At 39.3% G+C, this 16,712-nt stretch overlaps 1 protein-coding gene and 1 long non-coding RNA gene across 2 annotated transcripts; one reads left to right on the top strand and one right to left on the bottom strand.

Annotated features, from left to right (window-relative positions):
- Positions 1 to 4,051: 4,051 nt before the first annotated feature.
- On the top strand, positions 4,052 to 13,815 carry LOC147307831 (uncharacterized). Its single transcript, XM_086273102.1, has 3 exons — positions 4,052 to 4,185; positions 6,401 to 6,659; positions 9,954 to 13,815. Exons 2-3 carry the CDS (start codon positions 6,416 to 6,418, stop codon positions 10,937 to 10,939), a joined length of 1,230 nt encoding a protein of 409 aa, XP_086129228.1. The 5' UTR covers positions 4,052 to 4,185; positions 6,401 to 6,415; the 3' UTR covers positions 10,940 to 13,815.
- Positions 10,617 to 16,294, bottom strand: LOC147307830 (uncharacterized). Its single transcript, XR_015126216.1, has 3 exons — positions 15,605 to 16,294; positions 15,360 to 15,474; positions 10,617 to 10,707 (listed from the first exon to the last, which is right to left on the bottom strand). It is a non-coding gene; the product is annotated as an uncharacterized LOC147307830 (long non-coding RNA).
- Between the last annotated feature and the right edge of the window lie 418 nt (positions 16,295 to 16,712).

The raw sequence follows: 16,712 nt of genomic DNA, 5'->3' as shown, positions 1-16,712 counted from the left end.
CGTATCCGCAGGAAGTCCTTTTTTACCATTTTATTAGCTTTTTACGTCTTGATGCATTCTCAAACATCCACTTAGGTAAATCTTCAAAGGTTGATTTTGTTCATCTGGACGTATCGTTTTCAGTGGGAGAAACGTTTCGTCGCTCATCCAAGTGACTTCTTCAGTCTCAGCTGACTGCAGGTTTTCCTAATCTTATAAACAGTACATTTGCATAATGACTGGATCTGCTGTAGGAACAACGGACTGGGAGGTCAGTTCCTTCATCATGATTATGCAAATTCTCATGACCATTGATCACCAACCCTTGATCAAAGCCCACTGATCAATGGCCATGAGTACCATTCACAGAGAGTTGGGGAATGGCTGCAATCACAGCATTGCAAGATGGCGAAAGATGTACCCTCAGGCCCCCCTCCTCGATTCAGAGATGGTCAAAAGGGAAAGACTTTTCATTTAAGTGAAAATCTTTAGGGAGAAACTTTGTGAGCATTGCAAAATGTTGCTGCACTTGTTATCAGAGTGCATAATCCATTCTCACACTCAGCTGCTGTTGACAAAGATACTCAGCAGACTGAGGAGAAAGGTTGTAACAGGGAATACTGGATTCAATTCGATTCAATTCAATTCAATTTCATTTATATAGCGCCAAATTACAACAAAAGTCACCTCAAGGCGCTTTATATTGTACAGTAGATACAGAGAAAAACCCAACAATCATATGACCCCCTATGAGCAAGCACTTTGGCGACAGTGGGAAGGAAAAACTCTCTTTTAACAGGAAGAAACCTCCGGCAGAACTCTGTGAAAGAGGCTCCGATTTCAGATTTCCCAATAGACGTCCACACCGAACGCGATAGACGTGACCAGAGCGTCAGGTTACAGTTTATTGTCCGGAAGGAAGTTATTCTCTCTAATATGATGTGTTCTCAATGAAAATTAATATAGTCATTTATGCATAGTGAGCTTTTTGATTTCCAATTAAAAATGTAGTATTTTATTTACAACTGTACTAGTTCTCACCACATGATCAAACTCCTCACCTTATCACTATGGAAGAAACTAGCCACCCTTTGGAGAAAAGTCATTTACACTGCTTGTATCTGTGATCCCATTCTTTCAGTCACTACACAGAGCTCATGACCTTAGGTGAGGGTGGAACCATAGATTGACCAGTAAATCCATGGCTTACACTAAAGCTGCATCAAAGCTCAAACCCCAGGAGAGTTAATGGCTTTCCACATTTATACATTTGACACCTAAAGTTGATTTTTGATTTCCTGAACTTTCTGGGTTGAAGTTAATCCACAGTTTTCATCAGTGAAGGGTTTTAGGGCTTTTGTAGAGGACACTTGTCTCTCCCATCTTTCCCATGGTCCCTTAACGCAGCATCAGTGTTACAGCTTGTGACTCCGGTGAACAAATTGACACAGTGTGATATTACACATATTTAAATCTCTCTTTACTGATGATGTTGAAGCTGCCGAAGGCACAGTGAAGCTTTTACACTGAGGTTAACAACTGAAATTTGAAAACCAAGAATGCACAACACAAGAGGTTGCCTTCATCCTGCTAACAGGGATGGAGAGGAAGGTAAAGCATTGCACCTTAGTTTGTCCATACATTTGACAATTTGCCATGTATTTAGGACAAGTCCTTTATAATAAAGGTTACATTATAATAAAGTGCACTGTGTCATAAAACATAACATATAACATTTCTACTAAAATATGCCGCAAAAAGGCAAATGTGCATTTTTTTAGTCATAATTACACTCAAACACCGTAGCAAAAGTCAATTTAGTACGTCCTATGTTCTATATATCCTTTTTATTGGATTTATTCTATATGCTGCCGTCATCATCATCATCAACTTTATTTATAAAGCACTTTAAAACAACCACAGCTGACACAAAGTGCTGTACATTGGAACTGTAAAATAAAATTACATGAGATATAAATAAAAAACAAATAAAAGAAGAGTGAAATCATTAATTAAATAACTACTGCATTAAAAAAAGAAACTAAGTCTCACTGAGGTTAAAAGCCAAGGAATAAAAGTGGGTTTTAAGACGTGATTTAAAAGTGGACAGTGAAGGGGCCTCTCTAACATGCATGGGCAAATTATTCCATAATTTTGGAGCCACAATAGAGAAGGCCCTGTCCCCTCTGAGCTTCCTCCTGGATCTCGGTACCTCCAGGAGCAGCTGGTCAGCTGACCTGAGAGACCGACAGGGTATGTGGGGATGAAGAAGCTCAGAGAGGTAAGGCGGGGCAAGACTGTGTAGGCATTTAAAAACAAACATAAGAATTTTAAAATTAACTCTAAAAGACACAGGCAGCCAGTGCAGAGAGGCCAGCACGGGGGTTATATGCTCTCCTTTTCGAGTTCCTGTTAGGAGTCGTGCAGCCGCATTTTGAACCAGCTGCAGACGTGAGAGCAATGACTGACTGACCCCCACATAAAGTGAGTTACAGTAGTCCAGGCGGGAAGAAATAAAAGCATGGATCACTGTTTCAAGGTGCTGCCTCGAAAGAAAAGATTTTAGTCTTGCCAGTCGCCTTAAATGATAAAAACTGGACTTCACCACTGCTCTGATTTGGTTGTCCAATTTAAAATCACAGTCCAACTTAAAACCAAGGTCAGTAACTACAGATTTAAAATAGACTTCCAGGGATCCTAAAACAACAGAGGAGGACTCACAGGGACCACTGGGTCCAAACACCAACACTTCTGTTTTCTTTTTATTAAAATTTAAAAAGTTTCGAGCCAACCAAGCTTTAATGTCATCTAGACATGTCAAGAGAGGTTTTATGGAGATGGCATCCTTGCGTTTTAGTGTCAAATAAATTTGGCAGTCATCGGCATAACAGTGAAATGAGATCCCATGCCTTCTAAGGATAGAACCCAGAGGCAGTAGATACAGAGAAAAGAGCAGTGGCCCTAAAATTGAGCCCTGTGGGACACCACATGACAGAGGAGCAGAAGACGATTCGTAACCGAGAAGGCTGACAGAGAAAGTTCTATCTGACAAATAAGACCTAAACCAATTGAGTGCAGTGCCACCAATACCCACTACATCATGTAATCGAGAAATTAAAATATTGTGGTCTACTGTGTCAAAGGCAGCAGTTAGGTCAAGCAAGACAAGAACAACATGGTTACCAGAATCACATGCCAGAAGGATGTCATTAAAAACCCTTAGTAATGCAGATTCTGTGCTGTGAAGGGTTTTAAAACCTGACTGAAAAACCTCAAAGATTCCATTTTCATCTAGAAAATCTTTCAGTTGACTAAAAACAATTTTCTCTAAAACCTTGGAGACTAAAGGCAGCTTGGAAATAGGCCTATAGTTCGCTAAAACTGTGTGATCAAGGCCAGGTTTCTTAAGCAGTGGCTGTACTACTGCATGTTTGAAATTTGCAGGAACCACACCAGAAGACAGACTGCTGTTAATAATGTCAAGGACATACTGTTGTATACTAGGAAAAATTTCTTTAAAGAATTGTGGAGGGACAGGATCCCGTGGGGAACCTGTGGGCTTAATATGGCGAACCACATCCTCTAAAGAGGAGAGCGTCACAAGCTCAAACTGAGTGAAAACAGCAGCGCAAGGGACAGAGACAGAGGGGTCAGAGTCAGGAGCTGTGATAAGAGCCCTGATGGTGACAACCTTTTCAATAAAAAAGTTCAGAAAATCATTGCAAATCTCAGGAGAAACTTCCAAACAGACATTCAAAGGAGTATTAAGAACAGTGTCAATGGTCCTAAATAACACACGTGGGTTATGACAGTTGGAAGAAATAATATTTGCAAAATATTCCCTTTTTGCCTCTTTAACAGTGTTCTGGTAGCGATGCCAGCAGTCTTTGAGAATTTGAAATGATACATGCAGTTTATCCTTTTTCCGCCGTGAAAAAAGGTTGCTGTCGAAAAGAGCTTTGAAGCACAAAAATACAGGACTTTTTTGTGTAAGGAGGGCAGCAACACACCTTTGATGGGTCTAGTCTGCTGTAAATGCAATAGAAGAAGGAAAGCGGAAGTGACGCGACTCTTACTATTTAGCAGCGTCTTCAGTGTCCGAGAGTTTAAGGAGAGACGAACTGCAGCCGAAGAAATCTCAGAAATTGAAAAGACATCAGTGAAGAGATCAGCAGACTGTTGGATATCCGAGATAAAGTCACACAGGTGTGTAAAACGGCGTCAATGAGCTAACGCGGGAATACGACTCCTGTAGGACCCTGATCAGAGCTCAGTTTGCAGGCTCAGATCTCAAACCAGCAAGGAGCTACGAGCTGTTTATAATAGGAATAACACAAGTTTCTCTCGCTCTCTTTTTAATGAAAACCTTTCAGCCCGAAGTTCAGTGAGACACGGGAGGGGCGTGACTAGTAAAAAGGCGGCTTTACACGTTTAAATCAAAGATACGTACAGAGAAAGTGGGGCAGGTCCAGATAGTCCTGAAATACCTCCTATTATGTCTCCTTATTCTAGCTACTTTTCCTCGACCTTGAAGGAAAGCGTAACGAGACCGATTAAAGGTGTGAATGAGAATTAATAAGCACTTTAAAAGAGAAGCACAGTTCAGAGAGCTGCAGTGACTCCAGACTGTGCAAGAGATGGACTACAAAACCCGCAGCTGGGTTCTTATAAACGAGGTTAACAAGGGGTTCAATATTCGCCATTTCAGCAATGTTTCTGTTATGTATTCAATAAATTATAATGCTGTATACGTATACATCTATACTTATATTTAATAGTCCTTTATTTATCCAGGTAAAAAATCTCATTTCAAAGAGAGTCCTGGCATCATGGCAGCAAAACTCAAAAAACATGTACCACATAAGCACATAACAATTAAATCAAATACAATATCCTGTACAAACATGTGAAAAATATAGAGTAACAGATCATTAAGAGCAACCAGTCTAGACCAGTTAATGGCACTTGTTGGTTTCCCCTAGACTCTATAAGCAGGGAATTTACCCAATGTGTTGTATAATATGTAATATGTTATGTGATTAGGTAGAGGATCTTAGGGGGTCTTTTTGTCCCTCTCGAGGGTTACTGCCACAGGGCTTAAATCTGGAACTCTCCACCATTTGACCCTAGAACTGATGAAGCTTCTCGGATGAGAGGTGAAACGTCTTCAAGCAACTTAAAGAAGTCCAGACACTTTTCTTTCCAAGCTCCTTAGACTATAATATGTAATATAAATTTATGCAATGTCATTTATGTAAATTTGTATAGATTATATTATATCTTATATACCTATTATGATATGCTATCTTATATTACAATGTGAATTTGAAGAGAAATTTATTTTGACAGTAGTCATAACAGCAATAAAAATAATATATTACTAAAAATGACACCACTGATGGTGAAAAAACAACCACATAACAGCAGTAACCTGTTGTGTATCTCTTATGTGTTTGTGGAGATGTGCATGGCTTCAGCCCCAGGTGTCTGACCAAGGTCAGAAACGGATTCCGGATGTCATTAAATTACAGTTTTTGTTACTCTGGGAGGAAGTTATTCTCTGTAATGTGATGTGTCATTACCCAGAGCTCATGAGCGACTAATGTGGAGATGGATGCGTAGGTGAGGGTGGGACCATAAACTGATGGCTTTGCTTTTACGCTCAGCTCTCTCATCACCACAACAGACATCAATGCACTGATGTCTGTTATCGGAGAGTGGGATTATGTCTGGAACCTATCTCAGCTGTCGTAGTGCAGGAAGCTTGGTACACCCTGGACAGGTCGCCAACCTGATGCAGGGCTAACACACAGAGACAGACAACCATTCTTACTCAGATTCTTGCCTATGGGCAACCAGTCACCAATTAACCTAACCCCACTAACTGCATGCCTTTGAAATATGGGAGGAAGCTGGAGTACCCGGAGAGAACCCACATGTACCACATAAGCGATATGGGATATGTTGTCAAAAAGAGTGTGTAATTGGCACGGGTAGATGCCTCAAAGCTTTGAGTAGAGCACCAAAACTTTCTCTATTATGTTACTCTTGACAGAGTCCTCACCATAAGTGTTTACAGTGGACCTGCACATTTTGCTGTTCCTCAGTAATACTGGTATTTGATGAAACATGGCAGAACTTAAATGAACTGTCTTTTCAGTTGTGCACACTGACTGAGCTAATAATGTGAAGATAAATCCAAATGAGAATATTGCAGCTGAAAGCTTTTCACTGCTGTTGCAGTACTCGTTAATACAAAAACCCTGTAAGATGTATCTCGCAAATATTTATAAAAAAAACAATCTTATCATTCCTCCACTTTATTTATCGTTTTCATATTTTGTCTCAAAACATTTGTCACATTTGTGTTTCCCTGTCATCTCATTAGTAACCTTTTTGTTGTGTCCGTTTGTCCCTCAAGACCTCCCACAACAACATGAAGTGTGAGGAAGAGGAGGGTCTGGATGACCAGCAGGTCTGTAACCAGGAGAGAAATTCCAGTCTGAACAAGCAGAGCCCAGAGCTCTCACAGATTAAAGAGGAACAGGAGGAAGTCTCCACCACTCAGGATGTAGACTCGCTTGTAGTGAAGCAGGAGGCTGAAGGAATCATCGTCTGGACTGGGGAAGAGCGGCTCAGACTACTGGATACAATCTGGAAATGTGAAAAACATGACAAAGGCATGTAATATTCTTAGTAAAAACAAATATGACTCGTGTAGGATTCCAAACGAGACACCAAATTACTTTTACTTTTAGAGGTAGAGGATGAATTTAAGAGCCAAATGCAAGTATCATTATACCTCTATTATTATACCTTTCCTAAGCTAACTCTATACTTTCTATCAGTCAGCTGATAAACTGACTTAAATTCTTAGACTGAAGAGGTGAGACTAGATTTTAATGCAGCATTTTGTCCAAACTGAATACAATTCTTTGCTTACTGAAGCTGAATCATTTTTAAATTCTTTATATTTACCCACAAATGTTGCTAAAAGTTTAGAAAGAAACAATCTTGAGAATGTAAATAATGGTACAACCCAAAAATAACATAAAATGGAACTTAATTTATTCCCAGTTAGATGTTTGTGCTCAGTAAACAGAGATGGGCAATAACACGTTACTATAATCCGATTACTTTTTCAAGTAATCAAGTAAGGGATTACTATTGCAAAAAAGGTAATTAGATTACTGTTACTTTACCGTAAGCACGCTGCGTTACTGCGTTACTATAACCGTGATTTATTTATTTATTTTTTTGCAAGAGTGTCTCATGACAATGACGTAAGCGAGTGTGACGTTTGTGGCAACAGCTGTGTGCAGATCAACAATGGATAATATATCGAGTGCAGGAGAGAGTATGAGCATGCAGCGTTTGAAACGTGGAAGTACTGACCTTACTTACTAAAAAGTGACAAAAACATTAGCGTACGCTTTGCACTGCGTGGGAAGAAAACTTCTTTTTACAGCGAAAAAACCCCATAAACTTCCAAGAAAGCACCCAGTACACTACCACGTAATGGGAAATTCAGAGAAACTCGCGGATTCTTCCACTGACCGCTGCGGCACACCTGCACCACTTGCATTTATTTGAAAGACTCAGTACAAACACAAAAAATATTATATTTTTATGTGCTGGAAGGTGCAGAAAATAGGTTTAAATGTTAAAACAATTTTTTTTCCAGTCAGAGAATGTTGAATATAATTAAATTTTTGCTTGATGCATAAAGTTAAAAGATTAAAACTAATAAAACAAGTTTTAAAAAGAGACTTTTCCTTTTGATTACATTTTGTATGATGGATTATGCAGAAAAAGTAGAATTGGGCTGAAAGATCTATCGCTTCATCACCTATTCAGGTTGTAAATCATGTTTTTAAAAAGTAACTAAGTAATTAATTACTTTTGAAAATAAGTAATCAGTAAAGTAACGGGATTACTTTTTGGGGAAGTAGTCAGTAATTAGTTACTGACTACTTTTTTCAAGTAACTTGACCAACACTGTCAGTAAACATAGTAAAAACATTGTTACTGCCTTGAAAACTCCAAGGATAGGAAATGTAATTCCAGCGAAAATAGGACAAGATTCAAATATTTTAATAACAAACAATAAAATGTTATGTTGCGTAGATAAATATTTTTTGTTTAATTCATCTTTTAACTTTTGAATTTTTGTTCAAAATTCTTTTTTTTTTTTTTTGGAGTTAGTTTTATTCAAGTAAAACATCATTCAGTTTTGGTCATAATTTAGACATTTAAATTGTTTTAGTCTAGTTTAAGTTAACTAAATATCATAAAACTTTCATAGACAAAATCTAAAGTTGATTTAATTGACTAAACAATAAAGTGGTTTGTTGGGTTTTTACTGAAGAGTGTTGCTCCACATGGTTTGCAAAGCATCTTATTTTCATTGACATTATATCTGAAATGTCTCTGTGCATGTACTCTTCTCTGCTTCCTAAATGTTGAGATTTCGTCACATTTTGATTAGAAACTGGAGGTATGGGAGTTGGCTAAACCCACTCTCCGAACCTGTTTACCAGGTGCAGATTAAATGTGCACATCTAACGTCACTGCAAAAGAAGATTACTTCTGATTGGATCACTTACAAACTTGTCCAGCCTTTCTAAACAAATGACATTGTTCTGATTGGATTGGAGAGCATTCACACTGTGTGCATAAATGCTTAACAGCTCTTTCATGTGGTGAACAAAATATGGGTTTGATCACTGCGTGCTGTAATGTGATCATATGCCTCCATCTTGACAGTGTAAAACTTTAGGTTCTGCAGCTCTTGGAATAAATATAAAATTTTCACCAAGTGCTATTTTATATCTATTTAATCAAATACAAAAATGTATATTTCTAAATATAATCATAGTAGTCCTAACCAACTGGTATAGTAGTGGTGGACAAGCAGAGGACAATGGCCATAGTAATAAAGGTAGATAATACCAAGTGATAGCAACATCAGGATGAAGGAGAACGAGAAGCTTTGAGAAGCTGAAACATTGGTCTCAGTGGTAATGGAAGCACTCTGTGCAGTGACCTTCAAGCTAGGCGAGTGGCTCCCCGGAACAACATCCAAGATCTCTGTCCAGAACAATGCAGTCAAACATTGTTTGAACAGCGTATTTTGGCCATATCATAATTTTATGCATATTTTTAAACTTTGAGCTGTATAAACTTGAGTGCTTATTGGACTTAAGCATATCAGGTGATGTTTATTTGCGTAATGAGTGAAGGCGTGGTCTAAGGATGTCACCACTTTATAGAAATGTGTGCATAATTTTTAGGCAGCTTCTCTTCCTCAGGCAAAATGGGCCAAAAGAGAAATTTAAAAGACTCTTAAAACTCAAAAAATGTGTACGGTCTTTCAGAGGGATGCAGCACTTTTGAAATTGCTCAAATATTGGGGCGTGACCACAGGACCATCAAACATTTTGTTGCAAAGATTTTTATTTTTTTTTTAGAAGGCACTTTCTTCAAGCAGTGGTACGGGAAAAATCTGCATCTTTCAAGAAGACCATGAATTTTATGCAGGACAATCGCATGCATCGAAGTATTCCACTGAATGGCTAGCCTTAAGGATGAAAAAATAATGACATGGCCCCCTTCCTCACCGGACCTAAAGCCTATTGAGAGCCTGTGGGCCCTGCTTAAATGGGAGATTTACAGGATGGGAAAACAATACACCTCTCTGAACAGTGTCTGGGATGCTGTGGTTGCTGCTGCACAAGCGGTTGGTCATCAACAGATTAAGACGCTGACAGACTCCATGAATTGAAGGGTTATGACAGTTATTGAAAAGAAGGGTGGTTATATTGGTCACTGATTTTTATTTATTTATTTATTAATTTTTTGACACGGCAGAAATGTTTATATGTAAATTTTGAGTTGTTTTATTATTTTCATATGTTTAAAGTGAAAATAATCTTTTATCAGATGCGTTTTTTCTATTATGTTTGTCCCTTCAGACTTCCTGCAACAACATGTCTGTAAGCAAGAGGAGGATCTGGATGACCAGCAAGTTTTTAACCAGGGGGGCAACTTGAGTCTTGACCAGGAGGACCCAGAGCTTCCACAGATTAAAGAGGAACCAGAGGAACTCTGCACTAGTCAGGTGCTTGTGCTGAAGGTCGAGACTGATACCTTTATGGTGACTTCTACTTATGAGGAACCTGAACCAAACAGTGACCAGCTTCTTTCTTACAACTCTCCTGAACCAGAAAGTCGAGATGAGGATGAAAGTGAGCATGTAGACTCAGGATCAAAAAGAAATGCAAAGCCTGAGAAGAGAGGACATCACAGAAACAGTAACACAGCAGACGGCTGTCCTGTGTCAGAGAGTCAGTGTGGAACTGACACAAGTAAAAAGTCTTTAAAATGTGACACTTGTGGAAAAACCTTTGAATATAAATACAAACTGACAAAACACCAGAGAGTCCACACAGGTGAGAAGCCACATTCTTGTAGCACTTGTGGAAAAATTTTTAGTTACATGTCTGCGTTAAAAACTCACATGAGAAGTCACACAGGTGAGAAGCCATATTCTTGTAGCATATGTGGAAAAATATTTAGTTACCTGTCTGCATTAAAAACTCACATGAGAAGTCACACAGGTGAGAAACCACATTGTTGTAGCACATGCGGGAAAAGGTTCAGTGATCTGATGAACTTGAAATCTCATATAAGAGTCCATACTGGTGAGAAGCCATATTCCTGTAGCACCTGTGGAAAAAGATACAGTGATAGGACGAACTTGAAAACTCACATGAGAATTCACACAGGTGAGAAGCCATATTCCTGTAACCTCTGTGGTAAAAGATACAGTGATAGGACAAACTTGAAAACTCACATGAGAACGCACACAGGTGAAAAGCCATATTTCTGTAGCACCTGTGCGAAAAGATTCACTTATAGGATACAGTTGAGAAGACACATGAAAATCCATGTTTGTTAAAAGCTTCCTTCTTAGATAATGTTTGAAAGCTGTTAGGTGGAACAGTTTAATAGTGGAGCACATGTTCATGAGGAACCAAATCACTTCAAAGCCTGAAGGAAGCGCTCATACCATTTTCAGGTCAATATGGTATATATCCTGTCTAGAATAGTAATTAACTCTACTCTCTGAATTGTTTATTCCAATTGTTAGCCTTTTTTTGTATAAGGAAAACACTGATTTTACAGCCATCCATCCCTTTTATGGCACTTTTCCAGGGCCAAATGTTAGGGCAGTCTAGGCAGAGAATTATAGACATCACTCATCCCGACAACCTGCTTCAGCTCATTTGGGGGACACCAAGGCATTAGGTTCTAGGTTAGCGATAATATATAATTTCTGTAGTGTGGCCCGGGTCTGCCCTTGGGCCCCTTTGTGTTGGAACACCTCACCTAGGAAAAGCTCAGGAGGCATCCTATTCAGATGTCTGAGCCACCTCAATTGGCTGCATGCCACATTATTTTTATTATTTAAGTCGTGTACATAGAACAAGATACAAAGCCTTAAAACGTGTTAAAAACACAACAGCCTTGATAAACATGGAGCAGTTAGGATCTAAAAGCAGGGTTCATCACGTCATCACTTAAAGACCAGATGACAACAAGCCAGATACCCCATGCTCCTATGAGGATAAAGAGCTGGACCTGAACCTGTGGTTCGATTAACACAGTCATTTCTCTTGTACCCTGGCATAGATCTTTCCAGGAGTCAGAATAATGTGTTGCCTCTGTAATTGGAGCACATCTTCCAGTCCCCCCTTCTTAGGCTACCACTCCAGTCAGAGTTGTAGCCTTAGATTGAAAAAGCAGAGAGGTGTGTCAGCCAAGAAAGTGCCACAACATTCAGAGTGTTGAGAAACTCATGGTGAATCTCATCCACCCCAGCAGCCCTGCCACCAAGGAGTTGTTTAACTACCTCAATGACCTCAGCCCCAGTTACGGGCAAGTCATCCCCCTAGTTTCCAGACTCTACTTCATGTACAGAAAGCATGTCAGTGGGATTCAGAAAATCCTTCAGGTTGTCTATTTCTTGTTTCCTCAGTTCAAGTCAGCAGCACCCCACCCATACTATACACCATATGAGTACAGCACCACTTTGCCCTCCTGAGTCACTTGGTAGTTTGCCAGAATCTCTTTGAGGGAGATCAAAAGTCTTGTTTCATGGATTAACCAGACTCCTGCACCAGAGATTTTGTTTCAGCTTCTTCCAGAGCCACACTCTGCTTGGCCCAGTGGAATCTGTTTCCTTTGGAATCCCACAGGATAACCACAGGAGCTCTTTCAGTTTGACAACTCCCTTCACCTTGGTTATTCACCATCTGTACAGGGATTACCCCATAACAGGCAACTCCCAGCCATAGCTCTGTGCAGGTGCCTCAACAGTGAAGGTGCAGAACATGGTCCACTCAGACTCAATGTGCCCAGGCTTCCTCAGAAAACTGCTACTTGATCCATCTCACCACCAGGTGGTGATCAGTTGGCAGCTCTGTTCCTCTATTCACTCATGTGTCCAAGACCACCAATAAAACATTGACAAAATCTATCCTTGACCTTTGACCTGGGGTGTCCTAGTACCACATGCACTTATGCGAATAACTTATGCTCAGACATGGTGGTTGGCACAAAAGTCCAGTGACAAAACATCACAAAAAATCACACCCCTCTAATGTTCATGTCTACATGATATTGCACACTAAAGTCTAAAATTAGGAAAATAAATTGTCCAGATGTGTCACTTTCCAGCACCCCACCTACTGACTTTAATAAAGCTGGATATTCTGAACTGTCATTCGCCTATAATCAGGACCAGGACCTGTTCCCTGACCCAAAGGTGCAGGGGAAAAGACACACTCGTCCACTGGGAAAACCCTATTGTACAGACAGTGAACTTGGTGGGATATTAGTATACCCATCCCTGCCTGTTGCCTTTCTGTGTATGGGGAATCTAGAGTTTGGAAGAGTCTGGAACGTCTCCAGCGCCTGAGCCATGCATTCAGGTGAACCTTACTATGTCTATATCCAGTCCCTCTCAATCTCATGCACTAGCTCAGATTTATGTCCTACCAGAGAGGTGACATTCTATTTGTCAACTTCAGTTTTCCTACCATGAGCCAGGGTTACAACTCCTGGAGCCTCTGCCCTTCACTGCGACCCAAAATGCATTGCACCCACCCTCTACAGTGCTTTCTGCAGGTGCGGAGTCTGCAAGAGCCCCATGGGTTAAGGCGTGCCCACCAGGTGTTCTCTCTTAAGCCTCCTCCCTAGGCCTGGCATAGGGATAGGCACCAGTATCCATGTCCTGGGCAGGGTGAACTGGTCCCTTGTTTTTCCTTGCTTCAAAGGGGTCACCTAAATCGCTCATCGCTGGCCCCTCACACAGGGACAATTTGCCTGGGAGACCCTACCAGGGTCAAGCCTCTGACATCATAGCCACTGTGATCACTGGGACAAACAAGCCCGGCTAATTTTACATTTGTCTGTATTTGTACTTTTGTTATTCTTTTAAGTTGTAGAGGTGATACTAAAAACATATAAAACAGCTTAAAACAGCTGTAGATTGAAGTTCTTAATCGTTTTTACTAAACTAAGCTTTGTTGTACAAAATAAAGCATGAATTTTATTTGGCTTGTTGCTTTTGTTTAATAGCCTAGATTTCTCTGTCATTCAATAAAGAGGTTTTACTACACAGGAGTAGAAGCTGTAAATTGACACACACAAGACAAATAATATTGAGTCATTATCAATTCATATGTTGTGATGTAGGCTTAAATTTCAATATGCACTTAAAAGTTATGTTTATAAAGTTTACATAAAACCTTAAATAAATCTTTTTGAGACCAACTCTTTTTCTGAACTGTGATCTCTAAGACAGGTGTGTCCAAACGTTTTGCAAAGAAGGTCAGATTTGGTGAGGTGAAAATGTGTCGGGGCCCACCATTCAGCCTGACATTCTTTGAACCATTAGTATTAAATGCAAATTACGTATTGAAATGTTTTTTTAATTTGAAAATGGCATAGTTATCATGTCTTCACATAAACACAAATAAATTCAAACAAGTTTTTATCCACATACAATAAAGAAAAAGTCTATCTGGGGAAAAAAAAACTTCAGGAAGATTAAACGTATCTGAGTTTGTTTTTAATATTAAATATTATTCACTATTAAATGCTCCCTGTAAACTGCTGGATTCAAAACATGAGCACAGGCATATTGTAACAGTGACTGAATCAGTGGATCACTCGCTCTTCTTTTTTTTAAACTGACAATCAAAGAACAAATATATATTATTTGATTTTGAATTGCCTATCAAAAGGAAATAGTACTTGTTTTGATTATTTCAATTTTAGATTTGGATCAAAAATATGAAATGTAAAAAAGGGCTGCTGGAACAAATTTAATTTTAAAATTCAATTTGTCTGCTTTACGAGACCTGGTTTCATTGTCCATTGGAAAATTAAAGAATTAATGATACACTGATTGAAAAGAGTCTGTGCATATTCAAAATTGGGGTTTTGATCATCAGAAAAAAGAATAGAAGTATGAAATAAATTCGCTGATATTTTAGAATTTATTCACCTCAGAAGACCAAACCAATAGCCTGCATTAATTTGAAGGGTGATACAGAGATCTCAATTACATTGAAAAAGCCAGGTCTTACTCAAAGACAGTGGTTTTATGTTACAGAGGTGACAGTCGGTTAGTCTTTATCTCTATTTTAAGAATAATTTCTCACACAGTACTCTGTAGTAGTAGTAGTAGTAATAATAATAATAATAATTTATTATTGCACTTTATTTGTGGGCACCTTTACTCAAGGTCCTTACAAAGCATAGAAGACAAACTCATTCTCAGGATCATGTTATCTTCGGACTCTACTGCAGAAGAGTATCAAATAAGTTTTCGCAAAATCCGCAGACAGTTACTGCTTGGTTTCTTTAGGAGTATGAAACTGTGATTTACTGTTTACTTCTGTCAGATCAGTAACACCATCTGAGCCGGTTCTAGACAGGCGAGGGGGCAGAGAGAAATGTGAATATTAACAAAACTTTAAAAAGTAGGCCAAGTTACAAAGAAAAAGGCAATAAATCAAGTCTTGAAAAATAAAACTGAAAAATAGAAATACAGAATAAAAAAAAATCTCCATCCAGATCTTTACAACCAACAACATAAAATCTATCTTAATTAAATGGCCTAATTCTCAAATAAATTTGCAAAATAAAGTATGAATAAAATAAGACATTCATTTCATGGAAACTCAAATTAACAGAGTCACATTAAACGCCTGCCGTAGCGTTCTTCACAGCTGCACTTCACCTTAAAGGTAGGTTGATAAATTGCATTTAGCTTAACCACAATACTTTCACATGTGTTCTTTATATACCTGAGTCCAGCTTCAAGGCGGTGGCAAGAGTCAAAACCTGCGGTCCACCCACTTTAGGCACAGTCCGTGTTGAGCGTTACTTCCGCTACACCAAGTTTAAAACAAAGTCTCGCAACTAAAGGAAAAATTAAAAAAATATTTAAAACAAATACAAAATTAAAACATTAAAATAATTCACTGTCAGTTACATTGTGACGATAGAGATTGGCTGCATAATTTTGCTCTGCTCTGATTTGCATACTAACAGTGCTGGGGTGAGTGGGGCAGCCTGCGCACAGAGCACGGAGGGAAACAACTAACAAGACATGAAACCCATTATCTCATCATTATCTTTATGAGACCCGCGATGTAAAATGAGACAGTGCTTAACTTGAATCATTGGGAGGGCGCTAGTACAAGTTTCCGACTAGCCTGCCGGAAACACAATGAAGAAGAAGAAGAAGAAAAACGGAAGTGACGCGGTGTTATCGCTGTTCGGCGCAGACTTGGTGCAGCAGGCGATGAAATCTAAAACCTTACTAAAGCTCGATGAAGAAATCATCCGTGAATGCAGACTATTGGATATCTGAGATAACAGGTATGTAAAACTGTCATGTTAAAAGATCCTCTACGAAACGTGTATCCTACGTCTTTCCCTGCAGGACTTATGAACGACAACCACTGGTAAAAAAGAACGCTTGAGCACAAAGGCGGGAGTTTTAAAGAAAAGCGAAGATATGTTTTTAGATTTACTCACCGTCTACTATGGCGTTATTTTTGTGCCACTCGTCTGAGCGCACGTAAAAAGAATTTGCCAGCACGAGTGTTGCTTTTTGAGGAAAAACTTTTTTTGAGCGAAGAAAGGCTAACTTTTAGCGAACAAAATTCACTGCTGCGTGCAAAAACTTATTTCAGTGTTTGCTTTTATCCATTTACACAGCCCCTCGCTCAGTATTTGCTTTTGCTCAGATCTCTGCGGACCTGCAGATCTGTAAGGCCAAGGGACTGTGCGCACCGCGCTCCCCCAATAACAGGAAGTAGTGTGGAGACAAAGCACGCAACGGAATTGAAAACGTAGAAAAAGAGAAAAAAACATTTGTTTTTACCCAGTTACATAATTTACATTTCGCCATTTGTGTGTGTGCGTGCGTGCGTGCGCGCGCGTCACACACATGTGTGAAGGGGTTGTATTGTGATGTGGATATGTGGGGTAAACGACTATCTTTGAGCAGAAATGTCTAAACCGGTGAGGTGATTTCAGTAGGCACATGATGGGCTGAGCCAGGGTCTCCCAATGCTTTCACACAAAATCTCTTATGATAATGACCCATAGCCTTTTTTTTTCACACCATGGCTTGTCAATGATCATTGACT

Source organism: Aulonocara sp. 'chitande type north' Nkhata Bay, linkage group LG18, assembly GCF_057382095.1.
Source record: "Aulonocara sp. 'chitande type north' Nkhata Bay isolate Kocher_YH1m ecotype deep benthic linkage group LG18, A_spYH_male_GT1.1, whole genome shotgun sequence".
Lineage (NCBI taxonomy): Eukaryota > Metazoa > Chordata > Actinopteri > Cichliformes > Cichlidae > Aulonocara > Aulonocara sp. 'chitande type north' Nkhata Bay.
Note: the sequence above shows the minus strand (reverse complement) of the source record. Positions and strands in the feature narration are given on the sequence as shown.

Bases quoted from the DNA above. Each gene is read 5' to 3' on its own strand.
- LOC147307831 (XM_086273102.1), top strand. From the start codon at position 6,416: ATGAAGTGTGAGGAAGAGGAGGGTCTGGATGACCAGCAGGTCTGTAAC. The intron at 6,660-9,953 runs GCATGTAATATT...TTGTCCCTTCAG, and splicing joins ATGTGAAAAACATGACAAAG to ACTTCCTGCAACAACATGTC.